We start from the raw sequence: 17789 nt of genomic DNA on the forward strand, positions 1-17789 counted from the left end.
TGGTCTAGTCTGCACAGTCACCACATGTAGATACAGATGTGGTGTAGTGTGCACAGTCAACACATGTAGATGCAGATGTGGTCTAGTCTGCACAGTCACCACATGTTGATGCAGATGTGGTCTAGTCTGCACAGTCAACACATGTAGATGCAGATGTGGTCTAGTGTGCACACAGTCAACACATGTAGATGCAGATGTGGTCTAGTCTGCACAGTCAACACATGTAGATGCAGATGTAGTCTAGTCTGCACAGTCACCACGTGTAGATGCAGATGTGGTCTAGTCTGCACAGTCACCACATGTAGGTGCAGATGTGGTCTAGTGTGCATACAGTCAACACATGTAGATGCAGATGTGGTCTAGTCTGCACAGTCACCACATGTAGGTGCAGATGTGGTCTAGTCCGCACAGTCACCACATGTAGATGCAGATGTGGTCTAGTCTGCACAGTCAACACAAACAACACAAACAAAGGCTGTGGGCAGCTATGGCACAAATGTGGTGTGAAACTTATGGCTAGACTGTCACTTGACCATACGTCTCTCTGTCTTCACCTAATAGACCCTTCTCACGGGGGCCATTTTGTGTCGAAAAGACAGGGTAAACACAGGTGCAAGCAAAACATTAATGAGGGTTTCCAACTTCCACGATTGGAATTTCGAAACCCCCATTAGTGTTTTGCTCGCACCCGTGTTTATGCTGCCTTTTCGACACAAAATGTCCCCCGTGAAAAGGGTCTATTGCGCTCTCTCTCTCACACACGCACACACGCACACACACACACACACACACACACACACACACACACACACACACACACACACACACACACACACACACACACACACACACACACACACTGCTTTTGTTGTCTCCTCTGTCTGACTGCTGCGTCCAGGACTAGCTAGTACTGGGAGTGACATGGAGGTGCACAGTAACATGCTAATGACAGAACCGACACGACCAATGATGAGACATCCAGCAGGGGTGCTTATATAGAATATATATATATCTATATATATGCTATATATAGAAATACATGACATGAAAACAACACAACCACGACAACTAGAATCTAACCTTGTGCGTCCATTTACACAACGTTTCAGCCTGGCCTGCAGCTGGCTGCAAGCCTCGCAAGGAATTCTGCAGTGCAGCAGGAGGGGGACGGAACTTGCCTCCTATTGGCCCGCTGGAGGGACTAGCCGAAGCGGATTGGTCAGCGAGCCCATCACCGATGAGACGCTCCGCACAGTGATTGGCCAGCTTTGTGAACGGTGGGCGGGTGCTACTCCAGACCCAGAGCACCCACCACCCACCGGCGCTTCTTTCGTTGGCGGAGTGGTGCGACCAAGAGGAGGGGAGTACTGCGACAGCCGGCTAAAAGCTGCGGAGGGAGATCAAGTTCTCAAAAAGGTAGCAGTGCGGCTGCTCGGTAGCTTCGCCGGTCTTTCACCGCAAGTCAGAGGAAGGAGCCGCATCCTCGCCCCGCGTGATGCTCCGCTTGAGACCGCAGCATTTCATTTGAAACACGTCTCACTGGAGGGAGAGGGGAACAGATCGTAGGCGCCTAACCTTTTTCAAAGGTTTGAGAGACAGATCCGTTTCCATTTCCTACCCCCAAAACCCCATTTGATCAAGCCTTAGCTAACTTCTATACCTGACGTCTTTTAGTAGCAGCTAGCGGGCATTTTTCCCCTTCCTGACTGAATTCATTTTACGCAACCCTGACCAAACTGAGCATATAACGCTAACAACCTCTTTTTTATGTCGCGTTTTCCTTTAGAAAGGCAAGCCATTTTGGTCTAATTCAACCTGAGGGGCTGATCACCTCTCAAGCTTTGCATCACCTGAGAGAGGAGACGAGACTGCGCCAACATGGGGGTAAGATCTGGCGATTCCAACTTTTTCATAACTGCGTTGTTGTCTCCTATCTGAAGTGGCCTGTGTGTGATCCGTTAGCATTATGTCACTGATGTGCTCCTGAGGAAAGGGCGTGAAACTGTGCTGTCATGCCTGCTTTCCAAAAGGAGATCCTGTAGTAGCCTAGTAGGCTATGTCGGAGTGACATTGAGTCTAATGCGGAATTTTGTTATAGCCTACCCTGGTCTCAGAGACTGCGACAAATTGATATAGCTCAGGTCACAATGTTAGCTATAGGAAAACAGTTAAACATTGATCACACACATTGATCTGTCACACATTGATCAAGCTGCTCACCTATCAGGACATCATTGGTCTTTGAATGGGATATTATAAGGCCCATGTCCTCTGCTCTTCTTTTGGAGTCAGTCAACTCAACTGACATCTCCAGAATAAAACTGAACTGATGTTAAAGTCTCAAAAGTATAGCTAGAGTCCATGCGTCTATGTGTTGTCAGGGCTATTTTTGGGGAGAAAATGTAGTAGGCTATCATCCCCTTAGCACAGTCTGATAGGCCTTACTTTGACTATAACCTTGCCTGCCACGGTATAGGCCTAATCGGTTTATTCTTACAGAAGACTCTCCTGAGAGAGAGAGAGAGAGAGAGAGAGAGAGAAAGAGAGAGAGAGAGAAGGAGAGGTTAACATGTTAGACATTTTTGATTCATAATCATCAATCATCGTAGTTGGTGTTAGCCTACATGGTTATAACAACATGTTCTCAGTGATCAGATGTGCACTGCGGAGCTGAGCGCAGTGACCTCCCTCATGCCCCTTCTTCTCTGCCCCGCGTCCCCTCTCCTCTCCCCCCGCTATAAACCCGCCGGCATTGCCCCTCTCTCTCTGACGGATGTCATAGGGATGGAAACGTGTCGGGCGGTGGGTGAACCGAGGAGATGCGCCCATCATAGCCGCCGCCGGAGGAGTCTCCGCCGCACGGCAGCCTCGGTGACCCGATGCCATGCGTCATAATGCGGTTACCGGGGAATAAGCGCCTCACCAGCTTATTTTCCCCCTTTAATTTGTGACATAACAGGGACTCGGTAATCGCCGACAGTGAACACACACCGATACACACGCGACAGATTAAAGATGCTGATGAGGAAAAATACTGAATTTGTCAACATGATTTTTAAGACATAGTGACAAAATAATTTTACGCAGACTAATTGTCGTGCAAATGAACGCCAGTATAGAGGCCAGTGGAAAAGTTCAGCGCTATTATATATATATATAATTTAAGGTGCAGATGCTGCGATTGGCGGGCTATTATTATTGCGCAACGTCTGCTCCAGCATGTCATCATCAACTGCGGAGGGGAGGGAGTTGTGTTTTTTTTTTTTTTTTTTTTTTTTTTTTTTCATATCTTTGGACCGTCTGCGGGGTGAATTGATGTGACGGCATGACGCTGCAGATAGATAGGTTACCCGTGTGCGGGGCTGATCCACCGCTGGGGAGACAGAAAGACAGACAGACAGCCCCCCCCCCCCCCCCGGCGAGGCGTTTTTTGATGTGTGATTCGAGGAGAGAAAAGAGCCGTTCGGAACCGGGCAGCATCACCATGCAGCCAGGCACTGCGTCAAAGCGCAAAAACTGCTTACGCATGTAGGCTACTGCTGCGGTGTGGAAGTTGGGTTACAGGCGCAGAGTGTGTGAGCGAGAGAGAGAGAGAGAGAGAGAGAGAGAGAAGCATGGCATTTCAAAAGATACCGGAGGTATGTGGAGTGTACCGGAGTCCTTGTTATCACATGTCCCCACTCCCTCCCCCCACACTCCTCCTTCTTCCCTCTATTCTCTCTCTTTCTCCCGCGACTTTGCGCCCTGACGCGCCGCCGTGCCGTGCCGTGCTGCTGCTGCTGCTGTGGCACATCCAGCTTGTCCTTTAGCCCAAGGCCGCCGCAGGGTGGCATCTCTCTCTTTGCGACGACGACGCGCCTTCTGCGTCAAAAGGGGGGCGGGGCCTCAGTGGTGGAAATTCCCTGTAAAGAGCTGTGATAGGCTGGTTCAAGGGAGCCACGTAGAAAGTAGAAAGAAGGACCAGGGGGCAAAAGAGGCAGGCAGTGGTGATGATAGAGCAGTTGGGGGGCATGTGTCAGACAGGCATACTAGAGAGACAGAATAACAGACACATACCAGAGAGAGAGAGAGACAACTGGTACATTGTGTCTGCCTGAGGCAACAGGGAGAGAGAGAGCGCTCTAAATATGGCACATCATCTCCAAGGAAATATCTGTGTGGTGTCCAATTCCATTTCCTCCCCCACCGCATTCTTCTCTGCTGCACTGGTGCAACTCGAGTGACGTTGCGGCAGCAGCAGGGATGATGCTGATGAGAGTAGTACAGCCGTTGATGGAGGGAGCGACGGACGACACACGGGATGATGACCGCTGTATTTCACCTTCAGTCACGTGACACACACACACGGAAGGGCACTGCTGAGAGAGAGAGAGAGAGAGAGAGAGAGAGAGTGTCAGAGGAAGGGCAGATCACAGTGTAGTGGCTGATGGTCTGCAGGTGTAGAGAGGGAAAGAGAGAGGGATTGAAGGCGATTGGAGGCGGAGCGTGGAGGGGGAGGGGGAGGGGCTGCCTTGCCTGCCTGTATATCCTGTTACAGGATAATTACCCCGACACTCACATTACCATGGCTCCTCCGGTTTCCCCTGGCCGCCTGCCTGCCTGCCTGCGCGTTGTGGCTGATTGGTTACCACGGAGACGGGAGCCAGCTGGGGATGGGGAGGAAGGGGAGGAGGGGTCATCGCCATAGGACACTGACTTAGGGGCGTGGGGGGGGGGGGGGGAGGTCGGGGGGGTCATTGCTATTGGAGAGGTGGGTGTAGGTGGGCAAATGCCTTAGGAGAGATGATGGGGGAGGATTAGTAGCAGGAGCACTGAGGCTTCATCAGAAGGTCTCATCAGAAGGTCACACTGCGAGGTGGACTAGGGGTGTGGTTGAGCTCCTCTCAATGCAGCAGAGGAGGAGACGCTGGCTCCTCTGAGTACAGACTGGCTCCTCTGAGTACAGACTGGCTCCTCTGAGTACAGACTGGCTCCTCTGAGTACAGACTGGCTCCTCTGAGTACAGACTGGCTCCTCTGAGTACAGACTGGCTCCTCTGAGTACAGACTGGCTCCTCTGAGTACAGACTGGCTCCTCTGAGTACAGACTGGCTCCTCTGAGTACAGACTGGCTCCTCTGAGTACAGACTCCACTATGAGTTTGATCAGGTGATGCTAATGGTGCTACTGCATCATATCATCATGAGCTGGTTCTTTCTGTCTGGCAGCAGACGCTGAGGTGCTAGTGAGGAAGCTGAGGAGCCAGCAGGTGTGAGGGGGGAGATGCTTGTGTCAGGTTTGAGGGTCAGGTGTGAGGGGGAGATGGTTGTGTCAGGTGTGAGGGGGAGATGGTTGTGTCAGGTGTGAGGGGGAGATGCTTGTGTCAGGTGTGAGGGGGAGATGGTTGAGGTGTGAGGGGGAGATGGTTGAGGTGTGAGGGGGAGATGGTGGAGGTGTGAGGGGGGAGATGCTTGTGTCAGGTGTGAGGGGGAGATGGTGGAGGTGTGAGGGGGAGATGGTTGAGGTGTGAGGGGGGAGATGGTGGAGGTGTGAGGGCGGAGATGCTTGTGTCAGGTGTGAGGGGGAGATGGTTGAGGTGTGAGGGGGAGATGGTGGAGGTGTGAGGGGGAGATGGTGGAGGTGTGAGGGGGAGATGGTGGAGGTGTGAGGGGGAGATGCTTGTGTCAGGTGTGAGGGGGAGATGCTTGTGTCAGGTGTGAGGGAGAGATGCTTGTGTCAGGTGTGAGGGGGAGATGCTTGTGTCAGGTGTGAGGGGGAGATGCTTGTGTCAGGTGTGAGGGTCAGGTGTGAGGGGGAGATGGTGGAGGTGTGAGGGGGGAGATGGTTGAGGTGTGAGGGGGAGATGCTTGTGTCAGGTGTGAGGGGGAGATGCTTGTGTCAGGTGTGAGGGGGAGATGCTTGTGTCAGGTCAGGTGTGAGGGGGAGATGGTTGAGGTGTGAGGGGGAGATGCTTGTGTCTGGCCTCTGCAGCGGCCCAGCCCTCCGTTTGGTGCAGAGTGTGCTGCACATCCCTCCCCACTGCACCTGCTGCCTGCCTGATGCTGATAGGCTGCACCGTACCATAACTGATCTGTCCCGCACGCTGCAGGGACCAATAGGAAGAGCACGTTTCACATGGGATCATCAGACCAGCCGCATCGTGGTCAGATGCTGTTTGACTGACCACACGACACGGCCAGCTGGGATCTTTAGGCCTTAGGGCAGGGGTGGGCAACTATTTTTCATGGGGGGCCACATGAGAAACCCAGATTGTTGCCGGGGGCCGAACAAATATTGTCATGCCATAACCCATGGATGGGCAACTTTGATGATAGAGAGGGCCACAAAAAAATGTCCTCACTACCATTTTTTGCTGAGGGCTGAACGGCGCAAGCGCGAAAAACTTTGGGCATTTGAAGCCAGGTTTAGAGGAATAACTCATTTTAAATTAACAGTTGTGATGTCATTATTCAGTCTTAACCACCAATATTTGATCCTTTTCTCACTCACTCCTATGTCACCACCTGCTCTCCCTGCAGGGCTTGAAAGTAACTTTTTTCACCACCTGCCAATATGGCTGCTAGATTTTAAAGTTACCAGCAAATTAGAATTTCCACTAGCCAAAATGTTTTTCTTGAAATAAACCAGAATATGAGTGGGTTAATTTAAGCATAAGTATCAGTAAGTGGCCCGGGATTCTCAAAGCCTGTGTTGAGGGTCACACAAGAACAAAAATGCACTCTTGAAGCTAAATAAATCCAAAACCAACAATTATTTTAATTTCTACTTCAATGTAGAACAGTCATTTCTTACACATGAGATTACTTTTAGCCTTTTAGTCATAAATATTATTGAAAGATATTCCATATTCCAGACTGAAATGCTATCAGAAGAGTATTGGCCAGAATGACATGAACATTTGGACACTTATTCAGCGGGTATCTTGCATGTTGCGTTCAGGTGCACTGTAAAAAAAAAAAAAAAAAAAAAAAAAAAAAAATTTTTTTTTTTTTTTTTTTTTTGCAATTCCATCGCGGGCCACACAGGGGGCGCCCGCGGGCCGCATACGGCCCGCGGGCCGTATGTTGCCCATGTATGCCTTAGGGCCTATTAGGGGTCAAATAAGGTCATCTTGCTCATCCTTTGAAATGCTCCATTGTCCACCTTCAGCCTATTGAGGGTCTGTGATCAATAGATGTCCACGCTAATGAGGACATTGTCCTCAGTGAGACAGCTGCTGAAGGACAGAGTGCAGCTTTTTGTAGTGCCTCAGCACAAATGCTGCAGTTACACTGCATGCTAGTGTGAGGCTATCATGCTAGTGTGAGGCAGCAGGCTATCAGAGGCAGAGCTTGACTCTGAGCTCAGGAGCAGCTGGTGCTGTGCTAGGGCTAATAAAATGTAAAGGTCATCGCTGTCACCTTCATGCTTTACTAGAAAACAAGATGGCACACTGATGAATATGGCCGAGCGCTTTGTGAGAGTGTTGATGATGGTGCCTCTCTCCCAGAGACACTCACAGAAGGGTTAGGTTGCCTGATGACAAACGACATGACTAATTCAGAGAGTCGTCCTGGAGATCTGTCTGTGTGTGTGTGTGTGTGTGTGTGCGTGTGTGTGTGCGCGCGTGTGTGTGTGTGTGTGTGTGTGCGTGCGTGTGTGCGTGTGTGTGAGTGTGTGTGTGTGCGTGCGTGCGTGCGTGCGTGTGTGTGTGCGTGCGTGCGTGCGTGCGTGCATGTGTGGGGAAGCCACAATAGACAAAGGCTTTTGTTCAAAGCAGAACCGGCTGAATGGAGATGTGTTTTGTTAACATGCTACATATAATGTTGCCACTCAGTCACACAGTTGCATCTTTCTTAACAGAAGTTGGATGTATGATAATGACATGCAACTATCCGTTCAGTGGGATGATTAATGATGTCTTTATTACAAACTAGGCGCAGCTCGCCGAGCTGGCCCTGCAGCTCGCATACGCAGCCCCGCTGCTGCGTGGCCTCGCCTGCCCTATTGCTGCACCCGCAATGTCTCCCTCTCTCTCTCTCCCTCAGTCTCTCTCTCCTCTCTCTCCCTCTCCTCTCTCCTTCTCCCTCTCTCTCATGTGTGTGTGTGTGTGTCACTGATGACATTGTCAGTGAGGTCACAATGATGTCACAATGCCTAGGTAGGACATCACTGATCAGTGATGGTATGACATCATTGATGACATCATCAGTGATGGTATGACATCATTGATGACATCATCAGTGATGTCACTATGACATCATCAGTTGCCTCATTTGCTCAAGTGACATCACTGATGACATCACATATGACATCATCAGTGATTTATGACATCACTGATGACATCATCAGTGGGACAAAGATTGAAACAGAGAGAGAACAGAGATTGCCCACATGCTCCCTTTTATAATACTAGGGATCTCGCACGCTCGATTCCTACGTCCTGCAGTGGGAATTATGACATCACTGGATTTGATGACATCATCATTTTATGACATATGATGATGTCATAAAATCCAGTGATGTCATAATTCCCACTGACATCATGTCATAAATCCCACTCAAGTTAATATCATGATATGATGACACATCTCTCTCTGAAGTCAATATCACAATATGATGACAGATCTCTCTTAGGGTTGTACAATAAAATCGATACGCAATATATCGCCATATTCTTTCCCGCAATACTGTATCGATATTTCTGAAAAGTATTGTGATATCACCATCTCAATATTTTGCACAGCTGTGTGGTCAGTGACACAATAAGAATACTTTTTATTGCAGTACGTTCAGTAACACACTCAACACTCTGTAGCTTTGACTCAATTTGTAGACTAAATTATCAATATAAAGTGTATAATGTACATATTATTACACTACCTTGGTGGTACACAGCAAATTTAATTTTCAGTAAATTATGTTGTGATATCGTGATACAATCGTATCGTGACCCATGCATCGTGATACGTATCATGAGGTCCTTGCCAATGCCCAGCCCTATTTATGACATCACTGATGATGTCACAGTGGGATTGATGACATTACAGTGGGACAATCACAGTGGAACAGAGAAACAGACAGACAGAGCCCTAGGTGATATCATGCAGATAGATAGACTCATGAAGCAGATACAGTTCGTTATACAGTCATGGCATGTGTGTGCGTGTTTGTGTTTGTGTTTGTGCGTGTGCGTGTGCGTGTGTGTGTGTGTGTGTGTGTGTGTATGTGTGTGTGTTAGTGACAAATGTAGTCCTAAGGCAATCCCTCTCACGCCAACGGCGAAATGCCATGCTCGCTTCAAGTGCCAGCAAACCAAGATTTACAATGCCAATTTAGTCTAGACTACAGTACACTCTTTCTCTCTCTCTCTCTCTCTCTCTCTCTCTCTCTCTCTCTCTCACACACACACACACACACACACACACACACACACACACATACACACAGCAGAGAGGGAGGGAGGGAGCAGAGAGGGAGGGAGGGCAGGAGGGAGCAGAGAGGGAGGGAGGGCAGGAGGGAGCAGAAAGGGAGGGAGGGAGCAGAGAGGGAGGGAGGGAGCAAAGAGGGAGGGAGCAGAGAGGGAGGGAGGGAGCAGAGAGGGAGGGAGGGCAGGAGCAGAGAGGGAGGGAGGGAGCAGAGAGGGAGGGCAGGAAGGAGCAGAGAGGGAGGGAGGGAGCAGAGAGGGAGGGAGGGCAGGAGCAGAGAGGGAGGGAGGGAGCAGAGAGGGAGGGAGGGAGCAGAGAGGGAGGGCAGGAAGGAGCAGAGAGGGAGGGAGGGAGCAGAGAGGGAGGGAGGGAGCAGAGAGGGAGGGCAGGAAGGAGCAGAGAGGGAGGGAGGGAGCAGAGAGGGAGGGAGGGAGGGAGGGAGCAGAGAGGGAGGGAGGGCAGGAGCAGAGAGGGAGGGAGGGAGCAGAGAGGGAGGGAGGGAGCAGAGAGGGAGGGCAGGAAGGAGCAGAGAGGGAGGGAGGGAGCAGAGAGGGAGGGAGGGAGGGAGGGAGCAGAGAGGGAGGGAGGGCAGGAGCAGAGAGGGAGGGAGGGAGCAGAGAGGGAGGGAGGGAGCAGAGAGGGAGGGCAGGAAGGAGCAGAGAGGGAGGGAGGGAGCAGAGAGGGAGGGAGGGAGGGAGGGAGCAGAGAGGGAGGGCAGGAGGGAGCAGAGAGGGAGGGCAGGAGGGAGCAGAGAGGGAGGGCAGGAGGGGTGATACCCTAAATTGGGAATTTCAATGTGGGTTTTGTTCAGTTGTTTGATTTGTTGTTTGATGATTTCAAGTTAGCTTGCTAGGTCAGCAGCACTAACACCGCTTCTCTATTTCAAGTTAGCTTGCTAGGTCAGCACTAACCCTGCTTAAAGCCTGCTTGAAGAAGAAAACAAGTGGAGGCGGAGCCTGGGGGGAGTAACGAGACTTGGGGAGAGGTCAGGTGACCATGTGACTATTTGCATTTAAGAGACTTGCTGCTACCAGTTGTTAGAATAGGCGGAGCCTGCAGTGACCCATCTAGATAGTCATAGAAGATCTATGCATTAGTCCAGTCCATGAGATATACTGTGTTTACAGGAGGAGCAGCACATTACCTCAGGGTCACTGTTGTCTTTCAGGGGACTTGCATAACTGCTATTCACCTTATTCACCACGCCCACTTTTTCTCTCTTCCGCGTTCAACGCAAACGTATTTGTTCTTCCGGTTCAGCGCTAGTTGCCTTCTGTAGCTAATATTAGCTGCTAGTTAGTTATGTTATATGGCAGTAAAATGCCACTGAATGACCAAATTGATATAACTTTTAACCATTTCGAGTAACACTGTTTCCATACGGATCACCAGCGTTAGTTTGTTGTTTATAACGTGGCTATATATTCATAACGTTTCTATCTCGGATGCGTTATTTCGAATCGCACATAGGTTACGCCTAACGCAACCTATGTGGGTTTCAGGACGCAACAGCCTCGACTCCACTAACGTCATCTTAACAGCACAATATTCCTGGAATGCAAGTTTAACTAAACAGTTACATGTCCTCTGCATTCTACATAAAATTAAGATATTACGGGTTGTTTTATTTTGTATGTTACATATGTATTGGCCAAGATATGTTACTTTATGGGGGAGTAATTCTGCCAGTTGAGATGCGGAGTGTGCGCAGCCATCTTGCCTGCGGGGTTTTTGGCAAGTCAAAACGGAAATACTATTACATAATGACGTAATGCGGAAGCGTCCATGTGTGGGCAAAGAATAAGGTGAATAGAGACACTGCATGAAATAGGCCACGCCCATCACGGGGGAAATAGACCAGCGTCATTTTCCTTGAATTAAACATAGCTAAAAGCTGTTGTGTGGTGGGGCTGCGCAGACGACAAATGTAAAAAAAATCGCCAGTTAAAGTTTTTTTTGTACTCCTGAGCAAAACAAGGAAGCCATTGAGAATTGGCGAGAAGAAAAATGTGGATCTAGCTGTCAAGGAAGTAAGTTGGAGTGTTCATCTTCCGTATATACGATCTTTTTGTGCAACACGCAACCGTGCACGTGACATAGGAGAACGGCAGGATTTGGAGGGGGGGTTTCTGTTTTCCCCCGTCTTGGGCGTGGCTTCTGAATGCAGTGTCTCTATTCCCTCTTTCTCTGTCAGGTCTGAGATTTAGAAACAGCTTCTTCTTTCATGTGTGTGTTTGTTGAAAAGAAAGCAGAGGAATGTTCTCATCATCACCAAGGCTCAAAGACTGGTATGAATAGATAAGCCAAACAAACGTCTTCTGTAACGAGGCATTCAAGTGCTAATCAGTTGATAAGAATATGACCAACAACAAGCGGTCCATTCACTAGTCCAGTATCCCCATTCATCAACCTCATTGACCATCAGGACGTCATGATAAGTGTCTGCATGTGCATATAGTACATTTACGCATTTGTCTTAGAGAGGCAGAGACAAAGAGATAGAGAGATAGAGAGAGAGAGAGAGAGAGAGAGAGAGGGGGGAGGGAGAGAGAGACAACGGTAGTGGGCTAATCCAGACTAGTAATCAGACTAGCTAATCCCAGCAGCCATGTCACCTAGTCGCCTAGCCTGAGCCCCCCCTACTGTGGCCTATAGCCCTGCTATCCTGCTGCAGGAAACAGCAGATGGTCCAAGGAGCTTCCAGGGTCACGCACAGGCACAGGCACAGGCACAGACACAGACACAGACACAGACACAGACACAGACACAAACACAGACACACACACACACACACACACACACTCACAGACTCACATGTCTACAGATGTGGAGGAAAACATCGGACACAGATGAGGCCACATCTTAACGTGCAGACAGACAGACAGACAGACAGACAGACAGACAGACAGACAGACAGACACAAAGAACTCCATTCGCCATACCCGCAATTCTGAGAGAGAGAGAGAGAGAGAGAGAGAGAGAGAGAGAGATGCACAAGTGGCCAGATCCAGCCAGGCAGCACAGTGGGAGGGACGTAACCCATCACGATCAGTCTGTCATTAATTAGGCCCGTCCAGTGAGATCACTCTGTCATTAGGCCAGAGTACTGTATAAGAAAGGAAATGGCAAGCTGCAACAATAAGTCACGTTAAACCGGAACTTGTACCCACAATTATTTGTACAGTGGGGCATTCAAAAATAAGGTGGATACTCTTTGGCTGCAGAGCCGAATTATAAACCGGAAGCTGGAGTAGGTTATAAAAGTTATAAATATAGTCACGTTATAAACAACTAACCAACGCTGGGAGTCCGTATGGAACCAGTGTTACTCGAAATGGTTAAAAGTTAAATCAATTTGGTCATTTAGTGGCGTTTTACTGCCATGTAACATAGCTAGCTAGCCGCTAACATTAGCCACAGTAGGCTGCGCACTGCGCTCTTAAAGGGATATTTATCGACGAGATTTTTGCCAAGCTGGACCTGATTAGAATAAATCGCAAAAGCTGTCTAACTGTCCTTTCTGCCAACATGTGCTAACGTTACATAACCATCACCATCGCGCACGCAACTCAAAGCTGTTTCCCATTAGCTGAATAGGGCCAGGTGTTGCACAGCACGCTGATCAGTCTGTCCATTCCGGTAACGTTACAACGCTGCAAATAGCTTTTATTTATAATGATCAGCTATCGGGTGTATAGTGCACCAAGTAGTCAGTACACTGCACAAAATAAGAAAAAAAGTACACTGCAAAAAATAAAAATACACTGCAAAAACCCCCAAAAGAAAACAAAAAAATTCTTATTCCCCCCCCTTTTTTAGACCCCGTTTCAACCAATCGATTGGTCGGAGCTGTGGTGGATTTCTGGTTGACCAGGATAATCTTTGGGTCGAGGGCAGCCCTAACGGCAACAAGGATTAGCCTAACGTTACCCATTTCAAAGTCTGATAAGAAATGCAGTGACGATACGTGCGTGTACACTATCACGCATCACCACCTTGGCTTGACTTGTAGTATTTGTGAAGTAGTTTCCATCTGCCCGGAGCACAAATGAAACCGGAACGTGTGTGTGTGTGAGCCCATAATGACATCATGAAACGAGTGTAAAATCACCCGCAAGAAAATAGACCCTAAATTATCGGTTGGAAATTTACCACATTCCAGTTAAGTAGTTGTTTTTCAAAACCTTTTATTCGGAGCCCCACCTTAAAAGTGGTCTCTAGTTACAATTATGTGCAACAACTGTATACTGTCTCAAATGTACCAGTCTACAGCGAGATGCCGTGAGAATAATACCAGTTTATTATGTGGAGGCTGGGCTTTTTTCCACCTCCCCCCGGGCCCTAACCACTTCCTGGTACTGTTCCACTTCCACATGTTGAGACTGAACCCGCCCAGTTCTTCACTTCTCCTCTCTCTGCGTTTGTGTGCGTCAGTGCGTGGTGGTATATCGGTTCTCGCTCTAAAGGGAATCCTATCCTATGCGTGCGGAGACGGAGGTAGGAGGTGGTACCCTGGCACCCACCCACCACCGTCCCTGGGCATGCCCTGACCTGCTGTCCTTGGCTTACCTGACGTGACAGCTCTCCTCTCTCCGGTGCCACTCCTATAAAGCCACCACGCTACTTAGAACAGTGCCGTGCAGTGTTGAGCTCAATACAGAACAATTATCGCTTTGCTTTCCCCTCACAGATGTCTGCCAAGAGAACGGCTCGACTTGAAGGTGCATAACAGCTCCCAGTGTCTCTTCAACATGCCCTGTGTGCTGCTCATTCATGCTACTTACCTGGCGTCGATATTTCACTTTCACCCAAGACTCGCACAAGTTTTAACCTGTTTCATATCTCTATCTAGCCGCCTTAAGCTTCATTTATACTTATTAGAAAGTGTCGCTCGGCACATGGTCGCAGACGAAAAAGAAAGTGTCGCTCATGGTGTTGCATTTATACTTCGGTGAGCGTTCGCCTCGGTTCAACGGTCACGTGACACTCGAACGCTATAGTGCTGCAGACAGCCAAGAGAAGAGAGGGAACGCACAGTGAAACCACCTCGGAGGCAAGATGTAACGTACTTGACTGCAGCCGCATATAAACGACACACAACTCACCTCCTCTCTCTCTCTGGGAAATTGGTCACGATGTTCTTTGTGATTTTCACGAAGTCATACATCAAGGACAGGCTGATAAAAATAGCGGGGACACGTTCGTTCGTTTCAATCGAGTGAAAACCAAAACAAGGAAGTCAAGCGCGTGCCGTCTATATAGACGGCACGCAATGTGTCAGACTTGCGCGACACATCGTGACGTAGTCAGAGACACTAGACATTTCACCAGGTAGCAGACACTGCTGCTCGCCGACACTTGAAAGTGTCGACTCAAGTCCTCATTTCTGTCGGCGACCGTTTCAAAAGTGTCGGCAGACAAAGCATAAATTGAGCTTTACTGTGTTATTTCACACAGACTACTGTAGGTCTCTCTCTCTCACACACACACACACACACACACACACACACACACACACACACACACACACACACACACACACACACACACACACACACACACACACACACACACACGTTCACTCCAAATATCTCTCTCTCTCTCTCTCTCCCTCTCTCACTCTCTCTCCCTCTCTCTCTCCCTCTCTCACTCTCTCTCTCTCTCTCTCTCTCTCTCTGCTGCAGTGCGTGTCAACTCTGCACATACGGACTGTGGCCAACACAGTGACTCACCTCTGCTCACACAGTGGCTCATACACATATAGACAAACACACACTGACTCATACACACACACACACACACACACACACACACACACACACACGCGCACACACACACACACACACACACACACACACACACACATGACTCATTTGTTGAATCAATGGCATTTTCAATGGCCCGTCTGTATTATACAGCCGTGTGTACAGTGTCTAATTACAGATGCATCAATTATTACTGGTCCTTCCTGGCTCCTCCCATCAGGAGATCCTACAGTATGAGGACACCGCTGCTGAGTTTGGTCACCATGCCAATGGCCGCCTCAGTCGCCATGGTTACCTGTCCTCCAGTCTAAACACACTGGTCACGTTGACGCGCGGGGGGGGGGGACACGCTGTAAGGTTGAGCGGGGCCAGCCAGAGACCACCGGCACAATAGCTTCTTCTTACGATCATGTCAAAAGGATGTGATGCGTCAACGATCTAGACGCTAGGGGAGGGAATCACCAGATGGCCACGATACGATACTAAAACGATACTGGAGTCACGATACGATAGTATTGCGATGTTGCGATATTGCGATATATTGAATATTGTGATATTTCGATATATTGTCTAACTCCTTTTCCTACCTTTTCCTCGACCTCACCGGAAGTAAAACATGCAGTGTTTTTTTTGTTTTGTTTTGTTTTTGCCCAAAATGTAGGCTACATTATTAAGCTTCTCTGGACTCAATACGCCACTGCAGGTGCGGACTGCAACATCGGGCGCTTCAGGCAGATGCCCGGTGGCCTGGCATGGCATGGCCTGCAAAAAAAAAAAAAAAAAAAAAAAAAAAAATATATATATATATATCGATACTTGGCGTCCAAATATCAATACAATATCGTCAGGCAAAATATCGCGATACTATGGATACTGTGGATTGTTCCCTCCACTAGCAGAACCCTGAGACAGACACTATGGCCCTGAGTCGGCTCTGATGCAGAACCCTGAGACAGACACCATAGAGACACTGCGTAACGCGTCATCATTCAGAAGCCACGCCCAAGACGGGGGAAAACACAAACCCCCCCTCCACTCCTGGCGTTCTCCTATGTCACGTGCATGGTTGCGTGTTGTACAAATACGGTAGATCGTATATACGGAAGATGAACACTCCAACTTACTTCCTTGACAGCTAGATCCACATTTTTCTTCTCGCCAATTCTCAATGGCTTCCTTGTTTTGCTCAGGAGTACAAAAAAACTTTAACTGGCGATTTTTTACATTTGTTGTCTGCGCAGCCCCACCACACAACAGCTTTTAGCTATGTTTAATTGAAGGAAAATGACGCTGGTGTGTGGAAATGAACGGAGCTTTTCCCCCGTGATGGGCGTGGCCTATTTCATGCAGTGTCTCTATGGCCCCGAGTCGGCTCTGATGCTTTTCCTGCTCTTTTGTGCCGCTCTTTTCATTTCAGCCAACACCAGAGAGTGTTGTGGAATTACTTTAGTCTAATAATCAACATGTCAAAATGTCATATGAATACCTGCTTATTTAAATGTGCAAATAGTTTAGCAAAGTGATTTTGTTGAGAGAAAGCCGTGGGACGAGCTTGGGCAAATGTTCCACAATCGATTGTTAACGTATTCACCTTATGTAGAAGAGACCGTCAAACTAGGTTTAACCAGGTGATCCAGACTAGTTTGAGCAGGTAAAACAAGCCGGCGTTTTAAACAGGAAGTCATGATACAATGGGTCAAGTGGGCGGGGCTACATAAGGTGAATAGAGAGGGGTGACAACATCAGGTGTCCCATTCAACTCAAGGCCAGCCGGCGATAGCGTCCATTTTCTGACTCTGGTAAAGACAAATGGAAAGTGAATAATTAAAATCATATATCGTTAGAAAGGCAAGAGGTTCCACTTGACTTTGACATCGTTAAACTGGATGTAAACATGACATGGTCATAACTGGAGCTAACCGTATGGTAAATGGAAATGGACTGGGATCCAACTTGGGGTAATAGCAGCAAAAGTGTCCAACTCAGGACAGTTACCGCAAACAAGTAGTCGTTTGGTCTATAAAATGTATTTTTAATGTTTTTTTTTTACATAGCTATAATATTATAGGCTGTGTGTGGTAGTTGAAACATAGTTTCAAGTTGACGTTTTTCGTTTTTCACTTATGTTTGTAGTTGAAACAAAACCATAAATACCGTAGGCTACATACAGTACAACGCAAAAGGCTGTTATTTACCCTTTGTCGCCACCTGGTGAGTAAATATATATGTAACTAAAACCATTCAAATTGACAACCATAGATGATATGAATGGTCATAGTATGCATTTCATTATAGTAAGTCTTATCAGACTGATGGACGATAATGTGTTCATATATCCAGCGTTGTCTTATGGTTTGACTAAATAATGTATCCACACTATTTAATAAAGCATGACATCACTGGATATGAGATTATGTGTGATTACACCATGTAATCCCTAGTTTCCACTTCCCCGTCATGCGAGGAAGCGCACGTGTATGTACGTTCATCTGTCAGTCTGTTCGTCTGGCTGTCTGTGTGTGTCTGTGTGTCTGTCTGTCTGTCTGTTCGTCTGTGTGTGTGTCAGTCTGCCTGTCTGTGTTTGTGTGTGTGTGTCTGTCTGTTCATCTGTCTGTCTG

At 48.3% G+C, this 17789-nt stretch overlaps 1 protein-coding gene across 2 annotated transcripts in view; it reads left to right on the forward strand.

Annotated features, from left to right (window-relative positions):
* Positions 1–1411: 1411 nt before the first annotated feature.
* atp1a3b (ATPase Na+/K+ transporting subunit alpha 3b) overlaps positions 1412–17789 on the forward strand; it is a 49611-nt gene continuing 33233 nt past the window's right edge. The window contains exons 1-2 of one of the 2 annotated variants that reach the window (XM_083661318.1): positions 1412–1586; positions 1787–1884. In XM_083661318.1, the coding sequence (XP_083517444.1) occupies positions 1879–1884 (6 nt within the window). In that variant the 5' untranslated portion in view covers positions 1412–1586; positions 1787–1878. The remainder of the gene's footprint in view (positions 1587–1786; positions 1885–17789) is intronic. The other variant, XM_083661319.1, reaches the window with a different exon arrangement.

Source organism: Poromitra crassiceps (genome assembly GCF_964638095.1).
Source record: "Poromitra crassiceps genome assembly, chromosome: 26".
Classification (NCBI taxonomy): domain Eukaryota; kingdom Metazoa; phylum Chordata; class Actinopteri; order Beryciformes; family Melamphaidae; genus Poromitra; species Poromitra crassiceps.